The sequence below is a fragment of the Malania oleifera genome, chromosome 3 (genome assembly GCF_029873635.1).
Source record: "Malania oleifera isolate guangnan ecotype guangnan chromosome 3, ASM2987363v1, whole genome shotgun sequence".
NCBI classification, from domain to species: Eukaryota; Viridiplantae; Streptophyta; class Magnoliopsida; order Santalales; family Ximeniaceae; genus Malania; species Malania oleifera.
Window position 1 is genome coordinate 7,288,664 of NC_080419.1, and position 27,313 is coordinate 7,315,976.

Sequence of the window (27,313 nt, forward strand, 5' to 3'; positions counted from 1 at the left end):
AGAACTCCAGCTACCAACAAGCTATTCGGATCCCCTGGTGCGGCACCAAACCTACGGATCAGCGTCCTTCCCCTAGGTCTCGCTGATCAGGTAAAGTCTTGAATGCGGGCACGGCTTCCATGCATCAGTTGAATGTTTGGCCAATCCAATTCCTGGGACACATCTCCATTACCATCCACAGTTCTTGTTGGCTCATAAAAAATTCTCATCATCCATGATTTCTGTTGACTCACGGAGCAAACTCTTACAATCTACTGTTCTTGCTGACTTAGAGAGTAAATTATCACCATCTTGTACCATTAGCTCTGTAAGAAGACCTGCTCGTTCTTATGTGCTGATACCTTTTCACCTGCCATGGCGCGTCCAGAAGTTAATTTTGTTTGTGAGATGAGTGGCTAGTGATCGGGTTGGGAGACAACGGATGGTGAGGTGAGTAATAGGTATTCCCTTTGCTAGCCATGGCAGGTGCTTGGTGGGATGGGAACTAGGCACGCGCGCAGTGAGCCCAATCGGCATAGAATAATGCTGAGCGGAGCTCTGTAATGGGGAGGGTATTCGTCGCTACCCCCTATTGTTTCGTTAACTTGCTCCGACCTTCATTTCCCATTTCAACTCTCTCTTCTCCGTCGCTTCTCGGACCCGTCTCTCTTCCACCGTAAGCACACATTCTCTGTCTCTCTCTCTCGCACACACACTCAGTTGTTTTACTGATGCTCAGTTGGTGAAGGGTCCTCTCCGATCGCAACACTGCTTGATGGGTATCTTTAGTTCAATATTCTCTTCTTTTTTCCATGCTTTTCTTTCTCTGTGATTATATGCAGTATGGGTTCATCCTATATTTTATCCTCTTACAAATATTATTTTATTTCTTGGGCTGGTGTGCTGTCAGTTTCAACGCATTGTTCCGATTGTCCGCCCATGATTTGTTTATCTTGAGCATCTAATTGGGGTTGTTGTAGAAATTACCTGGTTTGTGTGCATACCCATCATCTTATTAAGTGCAAATGATTGGATGTTCAAGTAGAAGGAAATCGATGAAGTAAATGGCCGAAGTTTGTCTTAGGACCCGCTTGGCCAGATGCTCAGATTGATTCACAAAAGCGCCTAATCGTGCATCCAGGATTCTCTGAAGTTGAATTGATCCCCAAAAAGTACTTAAATCATACATCTGGGATTCTCAAAACTTTGAACGATCTCCCGCCTACACCGGCAAACTGCATTGGGTATAGCTGGTCTTTGCTGGCTGTAAGCTTCGTTGGTGTGGTTTTGGGGTCTCCAAAAAACACCCTTGAAGATTTGATTGAGCTTAAAAATGTACATTTGGTTCTAGCACTGACAATCCCTTAAGAGTGCTGCATCAGTTTTGCTTCCAATTTGGGCGCTAACACTCCTTTGACTCTTAACATTTTAGAAATGTGTTCCTCATTTTAAAGTGTATCTTTTGGATGTTAGACTCTTCCTAACACTTTTTGGACAATCCCTGGTACTCTCCTCTTGCTTATTAAAGAATGCTTAAGACATTTAATGGAAGTATAGCTTTATTTTACTTCATTTTGTTCATAAAAATAATTATGATGAAAGAAAAACAGCCAAAATGGTAAGCTATGTTGACATTTACAATGAAACAAGTGATATTTTGAGAATTTTTATAAAATGAAAAAGAAATAGAAAATACATATGTATTTATATTGGATTTAAAAAATACATACTGTTATATAATTATTAAAAGCTTTATATTTTTCATATGTTCTATATTAGAATAAAATTATATAATTATTAATTAGCGTGTTATCACGTGCTATGTGCTATGTCCAATATTCTTTTGGACTTTCTGTGTTCTTGTATTCATGTCATCACCTCTTATCTGTCTCCCGTGTCTGTATTTGTCCTTCATTGGTTCTAGTTCTTGAAATGTAATTGATGAGACCCAGAAAACCTGCATAGTGTTGCTCAAATGTGAGATTACATACCTTTAACCATGCCATAATTTGGATAATTGGATCTGATTATTAAAACTTAACGAAATTGTGGTTCATTGCATATGAATATGGGTTTTACCAGTCTTCAAACTAATTATGTCATAATTTTTTTTTTGATTCACATAAAGCTGTTGTCCTTTACGTCTTTAATATGTGAATTAGAATTATCAAAATTGTGGTTTGGTGCGCATGGATGTGAGACTCCTCCAACTTGAAATTCAAATTATGGCATGAAAGGTGAAGTTTGTGTTGTTGGCATGAAAAATGAAGCTTGTGGTGTTGGTAGGAAAAGTTAAGTTCGGAATTCAATGGTTCAAGTTGAGGAAAATAGACTTCCTGTACCAAGGAATTAGGCAGCATATGTCTATCACTCTAATCCTTTCAAAACACTGACTTGGCAGGTGCATCTTGCACTGGTCTGCCCTTTAGTTTCAGATCAGTTTACATTGTTTTAAAGTTCTCTTCTTCTTCTTCTTCTTTGTTTACAATATCATATTGTGAGTTTTTGGTCCGAATTTCCCTTCCATAGGGTTTCCTTTCATTATATTAGAAGTAATTTACATAGTGGGTTTACATAATGGGTGCCATATTTTCAGGCAGGTTTCCAGCACCTAAATGATGTTAGAAATTCAGGAACATGGTGCCAGAATTTCAGGCACATGTTCAGTGCCAGCATGCTGCCTGATTTGCAGCATTATTTACATAATTACTGAAATTTCTCCTGTAATCAAGGAGAGTAGATTTACATAATAACAGAAATTTGAAACTTTCCAACACTCCCCCTCAAGCTGGTTTGAGGATGTCTTCCATAGCCAGCTTGTCGATCAAATTTTCAAATTGCTTCTTTGGTAGTCCTTTTGTAAGTATATTTGCTACTTGTTCAGTAGTAGAGGTATGGGTTAAACAAATTAGTCCACTGTCCAGCTTCTCCTTTATAAAATGCGTGTCGATCTCAACATGTTTTTTTCTATCATGAAGCACTGGATTGTGAGCAATGGCTATGGCAGATTTATTATCGCAATACAGTCTCATAGGTAGTGGATTAGTGACTTTCAATTCTTCCAATAATATTTTAATCCACAACACTTCACAAACTCCATGAGCAACTGCTCTAAATTCTGTCTCTGCACTACTCCTAGCTGCTACATTTTGTTTTTTGCTTCGCCATGTAACCAAATTTCCACCAACAAAGGCACAATAACCAGAAGTTGATCATCAATCGGTTATACTCCCAGCCCAATCTGCATCAGTGTATACCTCAACTTGTAGATGTCTATGGTCTTCGAACAATAGACCTTTTCCTGGAGTTCCCTTTAAATATCTCAGGATTTTATAAACTGCATCAAAGTGGTCAGGCCTTGGTGAGTGTGTGAATTGGCTTACCATACTGACAGCAAAGGCTATGTCAAGACGTTTATGTGATAGATAAAGTAGCGTTCCAACCAATATTTGGTACTGGTCTCTATTGGTTACTTCCTCAGGCTTGGCAGGTTGTATTTTAAGATAAGGCTCTATAGGTGTCTCAGCTACTGTACACTCTAGTAAACCTGTTTCTCCAAGCAAGTCAAGCACATATTTTCTTTGTGAAACAGAAATACCTTTTCTTGACCTTGTAAATTCCTTATCGAGAAAATACTTTAAGTCACCCAAGTCTTTTATCTCAAATTCATTAGCAAGCATCTGTTTTAATTTCTCAAGTTCCTTGCTGTCATTACCTGTCAAAATAATATCGTCAACATAGACAATTAGAATAGCAACCTTCCCTTCACTTGAGTGCTTATAGAACATGATGTGATCAGCTTGACCTTGGCTGTAACCATGACCCTTTACAGCCTCCCAAAGCATTCAAACCAAGCTTTTGGAGATTGCTTGAGCCCATACAATGATTTTTTCAATTTACATACCTTATCTCTGCCATGATTACCTTCAAAACCTGGTGGTAATTCCACAAACACTTCATCCTCTAGATCTCCATTTTAAAAGGCATTCTTTACATCCAATTGGTGTAAGGGCCAGTTAGAATGTACAGCTAAGGGGAGTAACACTCGGATTGAGTTTATCTTGGCCACTGGAGCAAAAGTTTCTTGATATTCGATTCCGTATGTTTGTGTAAACCCTTTTGCAACGAGTCTTGCCTTATATCTCTCTATATTGCCGTTAGCCTTGCATTTAACTGTAAACACCCACTTGCAACCTATAGTCTTCTTTTCCTTTGGAAAATCAACAATTTCTCAAGTACTGTTGTTCCGTAGTGCATTCATCTCTTCAAGAATTGCTAACTTCCAATCCGGATGATCCATAGCTTCCTGAATGGTCCTTGGAACAAATAGGTGAGAAATATTGGATGTAAAGGCCTTATGATTATGAGAGAGTCTATGGTATGATAAATATTTGGCAATGGGGTGTGTGGTACAGGTTCTAACTCCTTTCCTAATGGCTATAGGTACATCAAGGTTAGTAGAGTGATCAACTGGAAGTGTAGTAGAAGGATTACCTGGGATTTCCAAATGACTAGTTTTTGGAGGTGATGATTGATTCTGCTCTGAAATTGTGGGATGATACTTAGAATTAGAATGATGCCTGCCTCTAGTATAAACACGAAGCTCAGAAGAGGGATTATTCTGTAGCAATTCTCCCCTTGTTTGTGATTCCCTTATGCTTTGTATAGGTAGATTAGGATTTCCAGTGTTTTCACTATTTAAAATTTCAGTTCCTTGAATGTTTTGTATAGGGATGTCAATGTCAAGGAAAACATTAGGCATTGGTATAGAAGTTTGCCAAAACTGTTGTTCACTACTCTCTTTCTCCCCCTGAAAATAAGTTTGGTTAAAGTGAGATTGATTTTCAACAAAAACAACATCCATACTGATGTGAATTTTTTTTGTTTTTGGATTAAAACATTTATACCTTCTCTTATTGGCAGCATATCCAAGAAACACACATTTTTCAGCCCTAGGATCAAGTTTAGATCTAAGGTGAGCTGGAGTATGAACAAAAACAGTGCATCCAAATACTTTTAGAGGCAGATCATAAATTATCCTATTGTCAGGAAAGGATTTTTTCAGGCATCCCAAAGGAGTGATATACTGTAGCACATAGGTAGGCATTCTATTAATAAGGTAACAAGCAGTTAGAATAGCATCCCCCCACAAATATTTTGGAATATGCATTGAAAACATTATAGCCCGGGCAACCTCAAGTAAATAACAATTTTTTTTTCAGCGATACCATTTTGTTGTGGGGTGTCACAACAAGTGGATTGATTTGAATCCCTTTTTCTTTCAAAAAATTTCCCAAAACTTGGTTGAAATATTTTGTACCATTATTCATACGAAGTATGCTTATTTTTGTGTGAAATTGGTTTTCGATCATACTATAAAAATTCTTGAATAATATTTAAACTTCAGATTTTTCATTCATCAAATATACCCAACAAATCCGAGTATGATCATCTATAAAAGTCACAAACAATTTTTTTTTTTCGGCGAAGGCAGTAACCTTAGAGGAACCCCAAACATTACTATGAATCAAATAAAAAGGTTTCGATGCACAGTAGCCTTTTGAAATATAAGGAACTCGATGTTTTTTTGATAAATGACACGCGTCACAATGAAGAGAAGAACAATACAAATTTTTAAACAGATTAGGCAACAAGTATTTAAATAAGAAAAACTAGGATGCCCTAATCTAAGATGCCAAAGCATTATTTGATCACGCACAAGGATTGAACTAGTACTACCACTCAAGCTCTGAGCTTGTTTATTGCTGAATAGGGTATCATCAAAATAATAAAGGCCATCGATCATCCTAGCACTGTCAATCATCGCCCTCGAGTTCTGGTCCTGAAATTCACAGTGAGAATCAAAGAATATGATACGATAGTTAGAATCACGGGATAATCTACTAACAGATAGAAGATTGCAAGTAAGTTTAGGAACATGAAGCACAAATTTTATGTAATGCCCTGACCCGCCACGTGGGCCTAGAGTGCTATAAAATATTACATAAAACAAAAATACTCTTTGATACCATAAATAAGAGGGTCCACCCCTAAGGGTTCATGGTAGCCCTTTCCATAAACAACATACAATAAGGCAGCAGAAAAGTTTTAATCTCAAAATACCATACCAGAGTTCTAAGTAAATACTATTACATAAATACTTACAATGTTTCTATTACAATCCCAAAAAGATAATCTGGCCATAGTCGAGTACTTACAAAAACAAAAAGGACTCCCAAAACACTACGCTCCAGAACCCACTAGAACGCTAGGTCCGGTTTCCTGCAGGACCTGAAACAAGATTTGTACATTGGGGTGAGACACTTCTCAGTAAGGTGGATCATACTACATCAGTGTGTACATGAGTTTATTCCAACAGAAAAACAATAGTAAGTTCAACTGAAATGAATTACACAGTTAAAACATTCTCAACCCTGTAATATAGAAGATACGTATATAATTCTTGCAAAAGATAGTGTGGCTCATTGCCAACGAGAGTTCCCGAGGTTGGGGGTAGGATACAAGCTCATACACTGTAAAATCCTTCGACTTGGTACCCAAAGCTGTAACTCTGTCCATTTTATTTTTAAATCATGTATATGCATATCGAACTCATCTCTACCTAGGAACACCACATAAACACCATTTACCTCCCCCATGGTACGAGTTGTGCGGTCCCTAGACCCGATCTAGCTCTGGCAGCCCACCAGTCTAATCACTTCAATATTACAAGTCCACTTTGGTCAATCTCACCCTAGATCAAACACCAGAGCTAGTGACCAATCGACTTTTCAGATACCCACCCTTACCAATAAGGTGTGGTTGCATTGTATCGCCCACTAGCAACGGTACCGTGCTCTCATAGTAACCAGTTCCTCAGGTGGTTCATACATCATATATACAATTTATAACAAAAGCAAAGTAATCCGTTTTCATTCCATAAAACATTTAAGCAATACTAGTATTTTTCACGAACTCATTCATTCATTGGCATTACCAGGCATTCATAGCCCTTAGTCTTAAACCGGCATCTCGTTTTCCATAATTCCTCAAAACAATTTGGAACTCTAGTTCCCATATCTCATACAGATATTTCACCAGTTCAGTTCATTCACATTTACCATCTCATGTCACATTCATTTGATTAAATATGCTATAATATAATAAATGGTTCAGAAAATATCCTTTAATTTAAAAACAAGGTTTCAAGTATCTCCAACCTTTAATATAATAAGAATATATAAGTTTAAAGAAAAATGGAGACCATACCCCAAAACCCTAATTTTCTCGAAACCATAAAATACAGTTTAACCGGTTCGGATTTCAAAAGTAACTGATGTAAGACAAATCCCCTTACCTGGCTTACAAGAAAGCCCACTAAAACCCCGAACTCCACGCCCTACGGCGTTTGTAGTTCAAAATCCTGAAACCACAATTTTCCCAAATAAATCAACACACACTCTAGATCAGCAACCTTTAATCATTTCCTAAGCCTTCCTATAGTTCATAGCAACCACAAAGCCTTAAAATAACCTACTTACCCTGATTTTGGACTAACGTCCGAAAAGCTCAGATAAAAGATCTGTTCCACTTGACTTGTAGAGAATCTCCCCTAGACTCCCGTAGTAACTTTCGATTGTTGAATCTGTTAACAAGTGGCGAGAAATCGTAGAGAGAGAGAGCGTGGGCGCGAGTTAGAGAGAGAGAAAGAGAGAAATTATGTTTCTTAATGAAGAAGTAAACAAAATTTCTATTTATAGACTCTTTGACCCGGTCAAATTCGTCGAAGAATGGCGCCTTCATTGACGAACTACTAAAGGCTGTTCGTTGACAAAAGAAAGGCCTCGTCGACGAACCCTAAGCCTGATATTTTCCGAACATTTTGGATCTCTTTGTTTATGAAGCTCTGAATTTTGGCGACGAACCACTGAAGGGCCTTCGTTGACAAACACAGGGGATTCGTCAACGAAGCCTGCTGAAATCCCCTTTTTATCTTCCCTTTCCTTCTTTTCTCATTTATTTCTTTATTTTCCGGATTCGGGTCTCTACAATCTCCCCTCATAAAAATTTCGTCCTCGAAATTTGCCAACTAATGACAATTACCTCTTTATCTCATAATCCATCTTTACCGAAGAGTTGGTAGCCACCCACATAGCGGTCTCGTCCCAAATTTATTACCTACCCTCACTTATGGCGGAGGAATGCCGTAGTTACATACACTGTCTCGGGAGATTACAATATCCATACAAAACTCTCCCGAAGACCAAACATATACCGAGCTATAAACAAACCTATGCTAAAACACTATACATACGAACTAACGCTTACTCATCGCTCTACTCACCTGTTTAGCTTTGAGCATCTTTGATTAACTGTGGGTACTTCTGACGTATCTCTAACTCTAATTTCCATGAAGTTTCCTCCATTGCGTGATTACACCACAATACCTTTACCAATGGAATTCTCTTCGTACGCAGCTCCTGCTCCTTACGATTTAGGATTTGTACTGGTATCTCCTCATATGCTAACGTGTCCCCGAGCTCCAAAGACTCGTAACTGATCACATGTGAAGGATTCAGAACATACCTCCTCAGCATGGATACATGGAACACATCGTGAATCCTAGATAGTGTTGGGGGTAATGCTATCCTGTATGCCACCGAACCAACTCTTTCTAGGACTTTGAATGGCCCGACGTACCTAGCGCTTAACTTCCCTCTTTTCTCAAATCTCATTACCCCTTTCATCGGAGCAATCCAAAAAAATACGGTATCACCTATCTCGAACTCCAGCTCCCGTCGGCGAGTATCCGCATAACCTTTTTGCCAACTCTGAGCTGTCTTTATTCTTTCCTTGATAACCTGGACATTCTCAGTGGTCTGCTGGACAAACTCCGGCCCTAAAATATGCAGCTCACCGACCTCGTCTCAATACAACGGAGATCGGCATCTTCGACCATATAGTGCTTCATGCGGTGCTATCCAATGCTGGCTTGATAACTGTTGTTGTAGGCGAACTCAACTAATGACAGATATCTGATCCAACTGCCACCGAAATCTAGTACACACGCCCGTAACATATCCTCTAAGATCTAGATGGTCCTCTCTGACTGACCATCTGTCTACAGGTGAAACGCCGTACTAAATGTGAGTTGAGATCCTAACGCTTCCTGAAGACTCTTCTAGAACTGGGAAGTAAACCGTGGGTCCTTATTTGAAATAATAGACATTGGTACCCCATGCAATCTGACAATTTCCTGAACATATAGCTCTACCAGCCTATCCATGGAATAACTGACTTTAATCGGGATGAAATGGGCTGTCTTCGTTAATCTGTCAACCACAACCCAAATCGCATTCTGCCCGTGAAATGCTGATGGCAAACCCGTGACAAAGTCCATGGAAATGTGCTCCCACTTTCATTTAAGGATAAGAAGTGGTTGCAACGGTCTTGTTGGCCTCTGGTGCTCGGCCTTCACCTGTTGGCATGTCAGGCACTGCTCTACGAAGTTAGCGATCTCTCTTTTCATATTAGATCACCAGAAAGATTCTCGCAGATCCCTGTACATCTTCGTACTTCCTGGATGTATTGTGTAGAGCGAACGATGTGCCTCCTTTAGAATGCCTTGCTTGATCTCAGCGTCATTCGGTGCGCAAATTCGGGTATGGAATCTCAACATCCCATCATCTGAGATGTTGAAATTCGGTTTCAACCCATTCTACTCTCCCTCCATAACCTCTACCAGCTTTGAACCACCAAGTTAGTAATGAAAGTCTGATGATTTCCTTCCACTAAATCCACGCCTAACCTTTCCAGGTCCATACCAATCTGACGCTGACACCCACTGCTGAGACTGACGCATCCATTGATTTCCGACTCAGAATATTAGCTACCACATTAGCTTTTCCTGGGTGGTAATTAATGGTACAATTGTAGTCCTTAATTAGCTCCAACCATCTCCTCTCCCTCATGTTCAGCTCCTTTTGGGTGAAAAAGTACTTAAGACTTTTATGATTGGTAAAAATCTTGCACCTTTCACTGTATAAGTAGTGTCTCCAGATCTTCAATGCATACACTACCGCTGCTAATTCCATATCGTGTGTCGGGTAGTTCTTCTCGTACTCCTTGAGTTGACGAGAAGTATAAGCAATTACCTTTCCCTGTTGCATTAGAACACACCCGAGACCCTTCTTTGATGCATTACAAATCCACCATCCTCTGATGGAATGGTCAGAACTAGTGCAGTAACCAACCGCTGCTTCAGTTTTTGAAAACTCTACTCACACTCATCAGTTTATTCAAACTTTACGTTCTTCCTCGTGAGTCGTGTCAATGGACCTGTTAGTCTGGAGAACCTTACTACGAACCGTCGGTAGTATCCTACAAGACCCAGAAAACTTCTGACCTCCTAAACATTCTTCGGTTTCATCCAGTCCACTACTGCTTCTATCTTACTAAGGTCCACTGATACCCTTTCTCTGGACACTACATTCCCTAGAAATGCCACTTGCTCTAACCAGAACTTGCACTTCTTAAACTTTGCAAACAGTTTCTTCTCCCTAAGAACCTGAAGTACCAACCTCAAATGAACTGCATGCTCCTTGGGACTCCTTGAATAAACCAAGATGTTGTCAATGAAAACGACCACGAATTGATCCAGATACTCGTGGAACATTTTGTTCATCAAGTCCATAAATGCTACAAGAGCATTGGTCAATCCGAAAGGGATAACCAAAAATTCATAGTGGTCATACCTAGTCCGGAATGCTGTCTTTGGTACATCTCCGGATTTCACCTTCAGCTGATGATATCCGGATCGCAGATCGATCTTAGAGAAAACCTGTGTGCCCTGTAGTTGGTCGAACAGATCATCTATTCGGGGTAATAGGTCTTTGTTCTTCACTGTCACCTTGTTAATCTCTCTGTAGTCGATGCACATCCTCATCGACCCATCCTTTTTCTTTACAAATAGCACCGGTGCTCCCCAGGGTGAAACACTCAGTCGGATGTAAATCTTATCTAGTAGCTCCTGTAGCTACTCCTTCAATTCCCTCAGTTCTGCTGGAGCCATACGATACGGAGCTTTCGAAATAGATGCCGTGCCTGGAGTCAACTCTATAGCGAATTCCACCTCACGATCAAGAAGCAATCCCGACTAGTCCTCTGGAAAAATATCTGAGAATTCCCTCACTACGGGGATATCCTCCAGTTTACTTTCCTCCCTCGGTGCCTCTTTTATGAATGCTAAATAACACTAGCATCCTTCTAAAAGTAATCTCCTCGTTTGCTTAGCCGAAAGGATCCGTGGTGCAGAGCGCATACACGACCCAACAAATATAACTTCCGGCTCCCTAGGAGGTCGGAACACTACATCCTTCCTATGGCAGTCAATACTCGCGTAACGGGCTGCTAACCAATCCATACCCAGAATAAGATCAAAGCTATGCATATCAAATATAACCAAACTAGCAGGTCTCATTCTCCCCTGAATCTCTACTGGACAGTCTTGGATTACTTTGTTACACACTATCCTTGCCCCTGTCGGTGTGACCCTCTAACTCAACATCTAACGATTGTGGTTCTACCTTGCACAACTTAATGAATTCCCGAGAAATAAAGGAATGTGTTGCACTTGAATCAAATAATACAGTGACACTATTTAACAAAATGGAAATAGTACCTGTCACCACGTCACTAGCATTCTCAGCATCGCCAGGAGTTAGAGAATTTACCCTCGCCTGAGTAATACCCCTCTGGTAGTTTCCACGTGGTGCCTGGCTACCATCTTGATACTGCTGCTGCAGAGGTGAAAAATTTGACGGCGCGCAACACTCTCACATCTTATGTCTAGGCTGACCACACTGGTAGCAGTCACTTGGTCCGACCCTACATTCTCCCGAATGCCACTTGCCACACCTAGCGCAAATAGGGTGTGATGCGGTACCCTGAAACGCCCTAGGTATACTGATGCTGGCCTCTGCCATGCCATTACTTCTTCCAAGAACCTTGCCTCGCACCTGAATACGAACTGGAAGGTGCTGGCCTTTTCTTCGGAATTTGAACCTCTGTATCCTCCTGTAGGCTCTTCTCTGCCACGGTGGCCTTATCCACCATCATAGCAAAGTCCTGAATCTGTAGTATCGCCGTCTGCTTCCGGATCTCTTTCTTCAGACCCCTCTCAAACTTCCAAGCTTTCCTTGCCTCATCTGGTACCATAAACGGAGCAAAGCGAGACAGCTCCATGAATCTGGCGGCGTATTGCTATACCATCAGCTGCCCCTGAGTCAGGATCATAAACTCCTCCATCTTCGCATTCCTAACTGTGGCTGGAAAGTACCGCTCAAAGAACACCTCTTTGAAATGGTCCCATGTCGTCGCCACCGGCACTAATCTCTGTCTCAAGCAGCTTCACCGATTCCCACCATCTCTCAGCTTCTCTAGTTAACTTGAACGTCGCATAGAGCACCTTCTGCTCATCTGTGCAACATAAAGCAGCCAAGATCTTCTCGATCTCCCGAAGCCAATTCTCTGCTCGAATCGGGTCTGTACTCTCTGTGAAGGTAGGAGGCTTCAGTGGGGTAAACTGATCGATAGAACCTCCCAGCTCAGCCGTGGGACGGTCTTGCCTCCTAGCATTCCGCGTAACCTCTGCCATAAAATGTTGGGTGAAGTCCCAAAATGCTACTATAGAGTCACTGCCACCCTCATGGGCAGCTCCCTCGCTACTACTGCCTCTAGCATTGGCAGTATTATCCCTGGACTCCATCCTGAAGAGACAATTGAGAAAATTGTTTAGAATTTTAGTACCTTACATATCTGCTACAATTACAATACCATTAGACTTACTTTAATAACTTATCGTCCCTAATGATGACATACTCTACTAGTTTAGTACTCTAATTCTAACTCAAGTTCTACCCCTCCACTTGGAAACAAAACCGTCAATGGATTGCCGTGATTTTCTGAACCTGTTGACTGATTCAGAAAAATATAGAAGTCCGCCTATGAATTTCTTTCTCCAGGCTTACGAAGCGAAACTCAACATTCCTATTCTACCTATTCTTATCTTCCTATACTCTGGTATGACCTCTTAACCTCGTCTAACCAAGTCTACAAGATCTAACAAACTGGTTAGCTCTGATGCCAACTATAACACCCCGACTCGCCACGTTGGTCCAGAGTGTTAGAAAACATTACATAAAACAAAAATACTCTCTGATACCATAAATAAGATGGTCCGACCCCGAAGGGTCTAGGGTTGCCCTATCCATAAACAACATACAATAAGGTAGCGGAAAAGTTTCAATCTCAAAATACCATACCTGAGTTCTAAGTCAATACTATTACGTAAATACTTCCAATGTTTGTATTACAATCCCAAAAAGATAACCTACCATAGTCCAGTACTTACACGAGTACTTACAAAAAGGACTCCCAAAACACTACGCTCCAGAACCCACTAGAACGCTAGGTCCGGTTTCCTGCAGGTCTTGAAACAAGATTTGTATATTGGGGTGAGACACTTTTCAGCAAGGTGGATCATATTACATCAGTGTGTGACTACATGAGTTTATTCCAATAGAAAAACAATAGTAAGTTCAACTGAAATAAATTGCAGAGTTAAAACATTCTCAACCCTGTAATATAGAAGATATGTATATAATTCCTGCAAAAGATAGTGTGGCTCATTACCAGCGAGAGTTCCGGAGGTTGGGGTAGGATACATGCCCATACACTGTAAAATCCCTTGGCTCGGTACTCAAAGCTGTAACTCCGCCCATTTTATTTTTAAATCATGTATATGCATATCGAAGTCATCCTTGCCTAGGAACACCACATAAACACCATTTACCTCCCCCATGGTATGGGTTGTGCTGCCCGTAGACCCGATCTAGCTCTGGCGGCCCACCAGTCTAATCACTTCAATGTTACAAGTCCGCTTTGGTCAATCCCAACCTGGATCAAACACCAGAGCCAGTGACCAATCGACTTTTCAGATACCCACCCTTGCCAATAAGGTGTGGTTGCACTATATCACCCACTAGCAACGGTACCGTGCTCCTATAGTAACCAGTTCCTCAGGTGATTCATACATCATATATACAATTTATATGTTTTCATTCCATAAAACATGTAAGCAATTCCAGTATTTTTCACAAACTCATTCATTCATTGGCATTACCAGGCATTCACAACCCTCGGTCTTAAACCGGCATCTCATTTTCCACAATTCCTGAAAACAATTTGGAACTCCAGTTCCCATATCTCATACAGATATTTCACCAGTTCAGTTCATTCACATTTACCATCTCATGCCACACTCATTTGATTAAATATGCTATAATATAATAAATGGTTCATAAAATATCCTTTAATTTAAAAACAAGGGTGCAAACATCTCCAACCTTTAATATAATAAGAATATATAAGTTTAAAGAAAAATAGAGACCATACCCCAAAACCCTATTTCTCCCGAAACCATAAAATACAGTTTAACCGGTTCAGATTTCAAAAGTAACTGATGTAAGGCAAATCTTCTTACCTGACTAACAAGAAAGCCCACTGGAAACCCCAAACTCCACGCCCTACGGCGTTTATAGTTCAAAATTATGAAACCACAATTTTCCCAAATAAATCAACACAAACTCTAGATTAGCAACCATTAATCATTTCCTAAGCCTTCCTATAGTTCGTAGCAACCACAAAGCCTTAAAATAACCTACTTACCCTGATTTTGGAGTAACGCTCATAAAGCTTAGATAAAAGATCTGTTCTGCTAGACTTATAGAGAATCTCCCCTAGACCCCCGTAGTAACTTCTGATCGTTGAATTTGTCAACAAGCGGTGAGAAATCGTAGAGAGAGAGAGAGAGAGCGTGGGCACGAGTTAGAGAGAGAGAGAGAGAAATTATGTTTCTTAACGAAGAAGTAAACAAAATTTCTATTTATAGACCCCTTGACTCGGTCAAATTCGTGGATGAATGGCGCCTTCGTTGACAAACTACTAAAGGCCATTCTTTGATGAAAGAAGGGCCTCGTCGACAAACCCTAAGCCTGATATTTTCCTAACGTTTTGGATCTCTTCGTCGACGAAGTTCTGAATTTCGGCGACGAACCATTGAAGGGCCTTCGTCGACGAACACAGGGGACTCATCGATGAAGCCTGCTGAAATCCCCTTTTTATCTTCCCTTTCTTTCTTTTCTCATTTATTTCTTTATTTTCCGGATTCGGGTCTCTACATTTTAATTCAATTTTCTCGGAAATTCTTATTGAACCTGCTCATGCAATGGATGAAAGACTCCCATCTGCAATCCTAACCTTTTTATTACCCGGACAAGAATAATAAGATTGAAACAATTGAGATATACTAGTCATATGGTCGGATGCATCTGAATCTATAATCCATGGTGCAGAGGATAAAGAGCTGGAATAAGCACTTGACATATTACCTGCTTGGGCCAAGGAACCAATAGAAGTACTGGATATCAGATTGGATTTCAGCCGTTGAAGAAGCTGATCCATCTGCTCTGAACTTAGAACATTGGTCTGGGCTTCATTTGCTCTAGGAATCACTTAGTTGTTTCCAGGTCCAGGTTTGCTGCTCTTCCAATTTGCTAGTTTTCCATGTAGTTTCCAGCAGGTTTCTTGGGTATGGTGTGGCTTATTACAATTGTCACACCATACTCAAGATTTTTTATTAGAATATAACTGCTGTAAAGTTTCGGAAATTTCAGACATACTGGAGGCTGAACAGAGTAAAGGCAGTGAGGCCTAGGTTTTAGAGGCTATGACTGCCGAAAAGAAAAGAACTGAAACTGCTTCTAAGAAATTTCTGCAATGAAGGCTGAACAGACAAGTGCAAAAAATACTCTGTTTTTGAACTAAAAACCAGAGTAAAACAGCAAAGAAGCAGCAGCAGGCTCTGATGCCATTTGAGTTTTTTGTCTGAATTTCACTTCCATAGGGTTTCCTTTCATTATATGGAAGTAATTTACATAGTGGGTGCCATATTTTCAGGCAGGTTTCCAGCACCTAAATGCTGTCAGAAATTCAGGAACATGGTGCCAGAATTTCAGGCAAATGTTCAGTGCCAGCATGCTGCCTGATTTGCAGCATTATTTACATAATTACAGAAATTTCTCCTATAATCAAGGAGAGTAGATTTACATAATAACAGAAATTGGAAACTTTCCAACACATGAATTTTTTGGTGAATAAGCACCTTATCTTCTAATAATTTAGTTTACCAGTCAATTCAAAAGCATATTTAAAATACTGTGACGTTGTTTAGTTCATCTTCCATCATTGTTCTAAATTGTTTTCCCCTCCTAAAATGATTCCCTTTTGAGCAGTTGAGCACCTCCTCCCCCCTCCCCCCAAAAAAAAAGAAAAAGAAAAAGAACTGCACAATGTACTTTTATTCCGTTCTTTTCCTTTTTTCAGTGTGAGTTTATTTTATTTTATTCCCTTCTTTTTGGGGTGGGGTGTTGCCATAAAACCATAGTTTCCAATTTTGAGTCAAATGTCTGTAATTCGTGAACTTTGGTCACTCATGAATTACAACCATGGTTATTGGCATTGGGGTTGCGAGAGGAGTGTTGCAATAATTGTTTCTGATTTGAGTGAATGTCTGCAGTTGGTAGACTTGTCTTTCATGTATTACAGCCCTGGTTATTGGCATTTTATAGATGAAAGATTCCATTTCATATATGGGAAACATTAGCCTGTTTTTATATTTTTCACCTACTTTATAGCTGGCTCCTTTTGTTTATTTCATTTTCATTCCATTTTCAGTAAAAGACTAGTATCCTTCTTTGCAATGGATGGTTCTGGAGCCAGCCCTTTAAAGGAAGTGCCACTGGGTTTAGAGATTGCGGTGGAGGAAGAATATGCTTCCCAGTCTAAACTACTTCAAGAATTCACTAATATCTCCAGCATTGATAAGGCATGGATTTTTAAGTCTGATGGCGGTATGGCTGCTTATTCTTCTTCTTCTTCTTCTTCAGTCTATTAACAGTGCTTGACATTCATTAGCTGTTGGTTTTTTATTTATTGTTATTTTTAATTTTTCTATCTAAGCTAAGTTTTGTTTTGATATATAATTCCGCTGCAGGAAGAGGGTCCCGGGCAATGTTTTCAATCAGTCAATCAAATCTTTTAGCGAATAAGAAGAAAAAATATATTTTGTCCTCTCATATTTTGAAAGAAGGCCAACACTCTATAAACTTTGAATGGGCCCCATTTCCTGTCGAGATGACAGGTGTGTCTATAATGGTTCCATCACCATCAGGTTCAAAGCTTCTTGTAATTCGAAATTCTGAAAATGAATCTCCTACCCAATTTGAAATCTGGGGTCTATCTCAGTTAGAAAAAGAGTTTCACGTCCCTCAATCAATTCATGGCCAAGTATATACCGATGGATGGTAAGATTTGTTTCAGTCTAATTTTCCTGATGATGAAATATTTGGTTTTTGAATGTTGAACTCTTTTATCTATTTCCCACTTGCTTGTGTCTAGTGACAACAATATTTGTTCTCTTTCATGCTTAACTTTTGGACCTTTCTATGTGTTCAACCGTCGTTAGTTGTTCTCATATTATATTGCTTTATCTTCCTTCAGTTCAACTAAATTTTGAAGCTCAAATGATGGCGCAGGTTTGAGGGAATTTCTTGGAATTATGATGAAACTCTCATTGCTTATGTTGCTGAAGAACCATCTCCCCCCAAGCCCACATTTGGTGTCTTGGGCTACAAGAAAGCAAGTTCCACAGAAAAGGATTGTGGCAGCTGGAAAGCTCAAGGGGATTGGGAGGAGGATTGGGGGGAAACCTATGCAGGAAAAAGACAGCCTGCTGTCTTTGTCATTGATCTCAACAGGTTCATTCCACCTGCTTACATCAGTTTTATGATAGGCTGAAGAAATTTTTTCTTTGGATGTCTATACTTCAATTTGATCCTGTTTGTGCAGTGGAGAGGTGTGTGCTGTTGAAGGAATTGGAAAGTCTCTGAGCGTTGGACAAGTTGTATGGGCTCCATCAACTAAAGGCTCACATCAATATTTGGTCTTTGTTGGGTGGTCATCAGGCAGAAGAAAGCTTGGTATCAAGTACTGCTACAACAGGCCTTGCGCTTTATATGCAGTCAGGGTTTCATTTCCAACCAATGAAATTCAACCCAAGTGTGTAGCTTGTTACAAGTCTTATCTTTCTTTTTGTTTCTTACATCTTTCTGCTTGTGATATGTTGCATATCGGAATTGAAACTCCACTGCCCTTTAGTATAATATTATTATTATTTTTATTGTTTTAAAATTTTTTTTATGCTAGGGGTAACACAGGTGAGGACTTACCTTTGGTTAATTTAACTCAAAGCATAAGTAGCGCTTTCTGTCCACGGTTCAGGTATGTCACTTTCATTGTGTTGATTTTCAAGTTTGTTCACTGCAGTTTAGATATCACATATCATGCACTCAGAGACACATATAGTTATATGGAGGCTTCTTAGTATCTTTTATAATTATATGTGACATCATTTTTTGTTTGTGCATGTCTCTGGTTGCTTATGACGCTGTTAAGTTACTGAAATTTCTTTGGATTTTATCATCCACCTTCAAATTATTTATGCATTAAATACTATAGGCAAATCTAATAGATTACCTAAAAGAGAAGTTTTGCCTAGTTACGCCATGTTATGAAAGGCCAAGAGGACTTTATATGGTTATAGTATTATTATTTTCCTATACCTAGGGCTCAACTGTGAACTAACCTGCTACTCTGTGCACCATCATATCCCCCCACCCATCGCACCATGTAAAGTGGGGCATCAGATTCTGAGATATCCCTGAGGAGTCATTGTACCCTGTGGGGTTAGAACCAAGGACCTATGCTTCTCAAGCCTCTTATCCTAGCTCTCCTTAATACTGGGCACTTATCCTAGCTATATTATTTATTGAAATTATTTTGCCTGATGAAATATTGAAAGTCCTGGACTTATTCCATATAACTTTTTTTTGGCAGCCCAGATGGAAAATTTCTTGTTTTTCTATCTTCAAAGAGCTCGGTGGATTCTGGGGCACATTCTGCAACAGATTCACTTCATAGAGTTGATTGGCCAACAGATGGGAAGCTCTCATCAGCAAAAATTGTTGACGTGGTGAGCTTGTGATTTGTTATATGTTAAAAATGTGATTTTTTTAGCTGACTGGTTCAACTAATTATCTTGAGACTCTGGATTTCTTTTCAATGCATGTGTCAGATGGGTGCATGTTCCTTTCAGCCCATGTGCATAAGTGATTACATTATGGTTGGCCTGTAAAACTTCAATGCTTTCTTCTGCATCTGTGGGAACTTGGGAAATTGTTTCTGAGTTTTTTGTAAAATGATGTTCATTTTCCCCAACAAGATTCTGCCGGACTACATTTTATTTAAGAAAATTTGAAAAGTTAGTTCAGTGTTTGTGATGCTATTGTGCATATGCAAGCCAATTGGATTGGATTGGAGGAACTTGGGTCGTGCTCTGTTTCTTGGGACATGAACATTTTTTAATATGATGATTTTTTTTTTTTTCGGTCAGTGCCACTCGGTGGTTGAAGTAGCAAACTTGAACCCAATTCTTGTCCTGTTAGGCCCTGCTGGTTCACAGATTTTGTTTGAAAAAGAAAAGGAAAAGACAATAAGAAGGAAGTTTGTTCTCCATCATATTTCCTCTCTATATCAAATACTATTAGAAATGAAAAATTATTTTTCAAATATAATTAAAATTTAAGAAAAATTAAATGTTAGTGATGCATAAAATCAAAATTTTGTTCCCTGATTATACATATACATATATATATATATATATATATATATATATATATATATAATCTTCTTTCTCTCTTTCCTTGATGTCCAAACATCAACTAGTGGATTCCTTCACATTTTCCTTTCCTTCCACTAATCTTTTCTAAGTTCCGTTTAGGGCCTCATAGTCCTTGGTGTATTTAGGAACTTTAAAAATATGTGGTCAAACATTAGACAATTGAAACAGTACAATAATTTCAGGTTCCAAGATTGGATTGAACTTTGTTTTGATAAACAAAATGAGGATGAAACATTTATGTGTAGAATAATGGAAGACTTGAATGTGCTGTATGAATAGCATTCTATTTATTGTCTGGCTCCTGCTGTCTCATTCTATTTGACAATTGTAGGTTCCTGTTGTGATGTGTCCTGAGGATGGTCACTTCCCTGGTTTGTACTATTCAAATCTCCTTAGTAAACCATGGCTTTCTGATGGATATACTATGATCTTATCTTCCATTTGGCGTAGCACTCAAGTGATACTTTCTGTGAACATAGTGAGGTAACTAGAACAGTAATATATCCTTGTCTCCTTCATTCAAAGACCTCACTAATCCAGTTTGTAAATTTTATTGATCAAGTTGTAAACTTAGCTTCTGATATTCATATCTATTTGCAGTGGAGATGTATTGCGTGTCAGCCCTAGTGAATTAAATTTTTCGTGGAATGTTCTTACTTTAGATGGGGACAATGTTGTTGCTGGTAATGCTGAATTCTGATATTTGCCAATGACTTCATAACGTTGAACTAGGACTTACTTCTTGTTTCCCATTTGAAGTGTGCAGCAGTCCAATAGATGTTCCTCAAATCAAGTATGGAAGTCTTGTCAAGGAGGCATCTACAACTGCATGGAATTGGCTGGATGTTTCAATCCCCATATCTAAATACTCTGAGAAGGTTTTTATACCCTTGTTATTCGTATATGGACTTTACCTGCCCATTGTGATTATCCTTTTACTGCTTATATTTGTATAAATTGAGTCTCTAGCAAAAATCTTACAGGTCAAGTCTTTGCTGTCATCCCTTCAATTCAGTATAATGAAGATTCCAGTGATGGTTGCTGCTGAGAACATCACGAAAGGTATTATATTATATATTTAAGTAGAAAGACCAAGTGCCTAAGTTGCCAGTGACACCAACATCAAAGTGTGCCCTGGGAGCCTGGGACATAGTTCTTAAGTTGCATACCACATTACTGATTTGTACTTCAAGAAAAAAATTTGAAGTCATTTTAGCTTACTTTGTTTCTGATATCTCCCATTCTTTCTTGATTTCATTTGGTTTTAAGGCATGTGGTGTTTATTTCTCTTTGCTCCTTCATTTTTCTTAGATGCTGGGTTTACTCTCTCTCTCTCTTTCAATATACATCTGATTCTACTTTTGTTTTCTCCCACTCAGATCATATCTCATTATATCTTTCTTTTTTGCTTTAAATTTTTGGAATACACTTTCGGTTGAGCTAGTCCCTATTCTCCCAGAACAAATGAATGATTTTGTGTTCGTGTACGTGTCTATGTACATATACATGCACACATGTACATATATACATGTGTATACATATACATAATTTTATATGTGTTTTTATTGAAGTTGTAGATTCAACTCTTTTTCCTTTTTAGAGCTCTCCTACTTTACTGAAGGAGTGTGGTGCTGATACTTGTTTTTCTATGATTTCTTTCTACTGCTTCTATCCAATGGCTGGAGGAGAGCTTGTGTTCCCCTAGAATTTCCTGTTTATATACTTCTTCAAAAAGGAAGTATGATTGTCTTAGCTATATATTTTGACAAAACTGGTAAATATAATGAATTATTTTTAAATAACTAAGAGTATGTTGGAAAAATTAAGAAATTTTTTGTTTATCACTTCTTCAGCATTGTATTGATGCATCGTTAGTGTACATGAAATGGGAGGAATACTTGTTACGAACTTACAAGGCAGAAGGACAAAAAATTGGACTCCAGGGGACAAAAGAGCAAATTGATCCAAGATAGACAATCTGATATTTCAAGTTTCTTTAATTTTGAGGACTGTGTTTTTAATTTCAGGTGCTAGTAACCCGTTTGAAGCTATATTCATATCTTCCAAGTCTAAGAAGAGTGATGGTTCTGATCCACTAATTGTGATCCTTCATGGGGGCCCACATTCTGTCTCACTGTCAAGCTTTTCAAAGGCTTTGGCTTTTCTTTCTTCAATTGGTTTTAGCTTACTAATTGTAAATTATAGGTAAGTTAAATACATTCCTTTTTGTTGAATTTAATTCCTTTGTTCCTTTTCTGATTTTATCTCCTTTTTTTTTTTTTTTCTAAATTTAATTTTCTTCTAAACATTTTATACTGACTGTACTTTTAGTTCATATACCAGTTGCATGCATCTAGCATCACAGTTTCTGAATTTCTTCTCTCCCAGATGAGGTTTCTCATCATTAATTATTTTAAAATTGTGACTGTGATGATTGATGAGATAAAGGGAAAAGTAGAAATATAGGGACGGGGGAAATGCTGGAGCAATTAGTATTCATGGAATGCTATATAAATGTCGTTTTAATGCTGAAACTGTAGTTCTGCCTTCTGTTCTTATTTTAAGCTGAAATGAAGATTTATAAAACATAGAAAATGTTTTTATTGAAGTAATGGTTAAGGAAAAAAAACCAAAAGAGATGCTAATATTTTATTGCTAATTGTTGGTTCAGAAATAAAATCTCTATTTAAGATTAATGCACAATCTGCCCATCTCTGTCATTAAATGGAGATATTTAATCCTGTCCTCTATATTGTTCCAATGAATAAATGGTAATGTTTGTCTCCTTTAGCTTGCTCACACACTCTCTCTGTCTCTCTCATATTTTATTCAAGCGCTTGACTAAAGGAGCTTAACTCTGTTCATATGGGTTGAGTAGCTTTTTAAATTTTTTATTCTAAAATAATTTGTTTTCAAATATGATCTTAGAAGGGGATGTTGTGTGGTGCAGTCATTTTCACCAGTCTCCTGTGTGTAGTTCCTCCTCCCCCCCCCCCCACCCAAATGAAAAATAATGTTCTACGCACCCTAATATTTGTTAGATTTTTTTGCAATCCCATTACATGTTTAAGTCTTTTTTTACTAGTATAGTATATTATCGAAAAAGTGCCAAAATTATTCTTCACTCGATTATGTTCTAACATGGCAAAATATGTCAGAGGTTCTTTGGGATTTGGTGAGGAAGCATTACAATCTCTTCCAGGAAAAGTTGGATCCCAGGTGCTTAATGTCTCAGCTTGGGAAGCTAATTTGTTCGGCTAGAGTCTAAATTCTCTTTTTGCTGAGAACATATTAGTTTGGGCTTGTGTATGTATCCTAACCTTTTATGCTTCTTTCAATACATGCAGGATGTCAATGATGTTCTTACGGCTATAGATCATGTCATTGATATGGGGCTTGCTGACCCATCTAAAATAGCTGTGCTTGGTGGTTCCCATGGTGGCTTTTTAACAACTCACTTGATTGGCCAGGTGCAGTAGTTCAGAAATGATTATCATATTAGTTTCAGCATTTTCAATGTGCTATTATGCATGCATATATCTCTATATTTCCATTTTTAATCCTTTTGTTCTATAGTTGAGATTTGATCATTCATTAAAGGTTTTTTCTGTTTATGTATTGGATGGTTAAGGCACTTGAATTAATTATGGCTGTTTGGTATTTTTCTATTTTCTGTTTTCTGTTTTTGCTGTATAGTGAAGAAACATGACAGCACATTTGTTTATGTTGCTCGTTTTCTACTTTTCTTGTTTGTTTTGTGAAAAACTGAAAACTAAGAGACTGTTTGGTACCACTATAAAAAATTATGAAAATGAATATCAGAAATGGAAACTTAAAGCCAGAACCAGCGACTAAAGCCAAAAACCAACAACTTATTTGGTTAATATTTTTAAAGCTAAAGCAAATTAAGAACTTGATCGAACAAATTCTCATTTTTTTTCCTTAAATCAAATACATTAAAAAATATGATTAAATAATAAAAGCACAAAATAATAAAAATTAAAAATGGTATAACAAAATTAAAAATTATTATAATTAGTTAACTTAATTATTATGTTTCAAAATTCATTTTTCAAACAATCTTATTGTACATGACAATTGAAAAATAGTAAAAATATTTTGTTAATGGATCTTATTATTTCTTATTTTCCTCTGAAAATCTATGGACATTTTTATTTTAATTATATTTTAAATTCGTATGATCATTTAATTTTAATTTTAATTTAAAAGTATGCCTAAAATGAATGATTTAATCCAAAAAAATAATCCTGGTTATTGAAATAATTTGTCAGTTGGTTGCAAAAACAACAAAAAACCATAAAATCTAGTTTTTTTTTTCAGTTTTTTGCAAATAGTTGAAAACGAAAAATAGAAATAGAAAACTAGCAACGTAAATAAATGCGTTTTCGTAATTTATTTCTTCATTGTAAGAAACGAAAATGAAAAATAGAAAACAAAAACAATACAAAACATGCCCTAAAATTTATAATTTTCACAGTGACTGTTGTTATGATACTTTAATCTTCACCATTGGCTTTTATGGATTAAATCATTAATTTCATATAATAGTTTATTTTTAATTAAAATTAAAATAAGATAACTTTGTAAGTTTAATATTCAAAAAATAATCTATAAAATATATATTATATATTAAAGAAAAGCATTCAAAATCATTTTACCGTTTTTCAGTTTTTTTATTTTATTTTATGTACAATAGGATTGTTATTAGAACATGGAGAAGTGATTTTAAAAATATTGTAGTTAAATAAAATAGTTATAATTAATTTTTAGTTTTTTTATCATAATATTTATAAATTTATATTCTTTAATATTTTTATTATTTAATCATATTCTTTGATTTTTATTTGATTCAAGGACAAATGTGGACATAGTTCAAGTAGGTCTTTAATTTATTTTTAGAAATATTAACTATGCCACTAGTTTTTAGTTTTTGGTCTCTATTTCTCTTTTTGTTTTCATAATCTTTGACAGTGATAGCAAATGACCCCTTAGTGAAGAAGAGCTGCAAGTTTGTCTATTGAACTGTAATTCTTGGATCAACTTGCAGTTGCATTTTTTAATTTGTCAAAAATATTACAATACACATTTAATGAAGGAGATCTGTTAGTTTGTCCCTCTTAAGGATAATTTCTAGAAGTCGCAACCTGCATTTGCGTCATTTGTCAATGCATTTTGAGCTCTCTCTCTCTCTAAAAAACCAAATACAAAGTGCCACGCGATACCACGCAAGCACCTTACTGTTGTTCCCTTAAAGAGCGTTGGCGTATTCTGTAAAAACCCGACTCATGCAAACCACAGGAGGGGTGCTGCTCTGTTGCTTGGAACTCTGATTCTGTGATCTCCATTTTTTAAATTTGTCAACCGTAACCTGTCCTCTGTGGATTCACTTGCTTCTTCACATTTGCATTCCTCACTGATTTGTAAATTATTTACTCTTGTTCATCATTAGAATTTCAGACCTCATTGCTCTTGCTTTAGTTTTAGACCAATAATATTGAGTATGGGATTTTGATGGCTTTGGTGTATACACTTAATGAGATTTACATTTAAAATTTAGTTCTATTTTATTCTTTTATCCACCCGCAACCACATTTACTGTATATATATATATATATATATATGTATATATATATATATTCCATATGCCACAGGCGCCAGATAAGTTTTTTGCTGCAGCTGCAAGGAATCCTGTTTGTAACCTTGCATTGATGGTTGGTACGACTGATATTCCCGACTGGTGCTATGTGGAGGCCTGTGGAAGTGAGGGAAAATGTAGCTTTACTGAAGCAGCTTCAGCTGAGGACCTCGCTCTCTTCTATAACAAATCTCCTATTTCACATCTTGAAAAGGTAAGCTTAATCTCTCAGTGAAACAGTTAGTACAATTACATTGATTGATTTAGGAACTTCTAGACTATTTTATGGCTATTTCCTATAGAGATGTGATAAAAAGGATCTAAAATGCATGATTTTAAAACCTAGACTGGACTAGCCTGGATGACTGGCTTTGAGAGTCACTAGGCCAGTCCGGCCAACCTCCATAGTGAGACATGACACAATCCAGTGATGACCCGGCTGCCGTAGTCAGAGTCGGCCTGAACCAGGGTCTGCAGCAGGGCCCCTTACCCAAAAACTAAAGGGGCGTAAACGCTGCTGCAGCCCACACTCGAACCTGGGACTTAAGCTTAAGTTGAGGCCTTTTGTTACTAATAGATCAACTTATATGTTTAATTACTAAGTAAATAATACATATATGGATATACAAATAGTTAATACACAGACATACACATACACCAAGTAAATTATTTATTTAATCAAAATCTTTCTATCTCTATATTTTAGTATTTGTTTGATTTCTTATTATAAATAATAAATTTCAAGGATATTTTAGGAAAAATACTAGTTTTGTCTTGTTATTCTTGAGTGTGATCGGATAATAGGTGATTATGGCCAACATCTTTGTAATAGTATCTTAGATTAGTATAATATTATTGGTTTAATATATATATATATATATATATATATATTATTTATTTTGTGATGCTGGCATCACTGGTATTACCATTGATTTAACTCATTGGTCTGACTGACTTAGTGCCAATTCAATGCCGGACATGGGTCCTAGTTTCAAAAGTATGCTAAAATGGCATCAAAAAAGGTAGACCTTTAGAAGAATGCCCTATCCAATGATTTCATCAGCTCTGCTGGGTGTAAAATGCATCCGAGAGAGAGTCACTAAAGCGTTTATGATGATGGGGTCTTATGAGGCTGGCACTAGGGCTTGGCATGGTTCGTTAACTGAACCATGCCCTTCGAACCGCTAACTGAACTGAAATTTTGGTTTGCCAGAAAATGGGAACAGAAACTAAACTGTTTTAAACTGTTTACTGGTTTTTAGGCCAATATCTAACGGTTAACCAAACCAATTTAAAATATTAAATCACTACAAAAATATTTTCCCTTCCTTAATAATCAACATATAAATTTTAAAAGTACGGAAAGAATGAATATCATCTTACTAGCTAGACAGATTAGAATTGTTAAATCCATCCTAGCTTTCTGTCTCTCTTCTGCACATGCCTACCAACCTTTTGAATAAGATAGCATTCTATAAGGTTGTGGGTTTATATAAGAATTAATAATGGATATTGTGAAGGGGAAAAGGGAGAAGAGCAAAGTTTTGCACAGGACACAGAAGTGGTAACAATTTCTTGGTTCTGCCAGCAGCACCAGCTGCAAGCAGCACTGATCCCAATTAATCAAGAGCTTTCAAAGATCAAATCATCATCAGAAGAGGATAATAATCATCACAAAACAAAGCAATGCCTAGTGGCCCCTGTGGATTGGCTTCACAGTGTGGGTAGGAATTACCCGGAAGCAGAAACAGATGTTCTTCATCAAGATAGAGTTTGTCAGCCGCCCGCTGTTTGCCTCACCCCACCCACTCATTCACTAA

The 27,313-nt window shown here is 37.7% G+C and overlaps 1 protein-coding gene across 2 annotated transcripts in view; it reads left to right on the top strand.

Annotated features, from left to right (window-relative positions):
* Positions 1-331: 331 nt before the first annotated feature.
* LOC131152388 (acylamino-acid-releasing enzyme) overlaps positions 332-27,313 on the top strand; it is a 29,431-nt gene continuing 2,449 nt past the window's right edge. The window contains exons 1-15 of one of the 2 annotated variants that reach the window (XM_058104242.1): positions 332-655; positions 16,774-16,949; positions 17,093-17,402; positions 17,634-17,855; positions 17,947-18,156; positions 18,304-18,378; positions 18,994-19,129; positions 20,169-20,320; positions 20,438-20,520; positions 20,597-20,715; positions 20,821-20,899; positions 21,865-22,042; positions 22,996-23,056; positions 23,185-23,307; positions 25,510-25,707. In XM_058104242.1, coding sequence (XP_057960225.1) covers positions 543-655; positions 16,774-16,949; positions 17,093-17,402; positions 17,634-17,855; positions 17,947-18,156; positions 18,304-18,378; positions 18,994-19,129; positions 20,169-20,320; positions 20,438-20,520; positions 20,597-20,715; positions 20,821-20,899; positions 21,865-22,042; positions 22,996-23,056; positions 23,185-23,307; positions 25,510-25,707 — 2,235 coding nt within the window. In that variant the 5' untranslated portion in view covers positions 332-542. Of the gene's footprint in view, positions 759-16,773; positions 16,950-17,092; positions 17,403-17,633; positions 17,856-17,946; positions 18,157-18,303; positions 18,379-18,993; positions 19,130-20,168; positions 20,321-20,437; positions 20,521-20,596; positions 20,716-20,820; positions 20,900-21,864; positions 22,043-22,995; positions 23,057-23,184; positions 23,308-25,509; positions 25,708-27,313 lie in introns of both variants that reach the window. The other variant, XM_058104243.1, reaches the window with a different exon arrangement.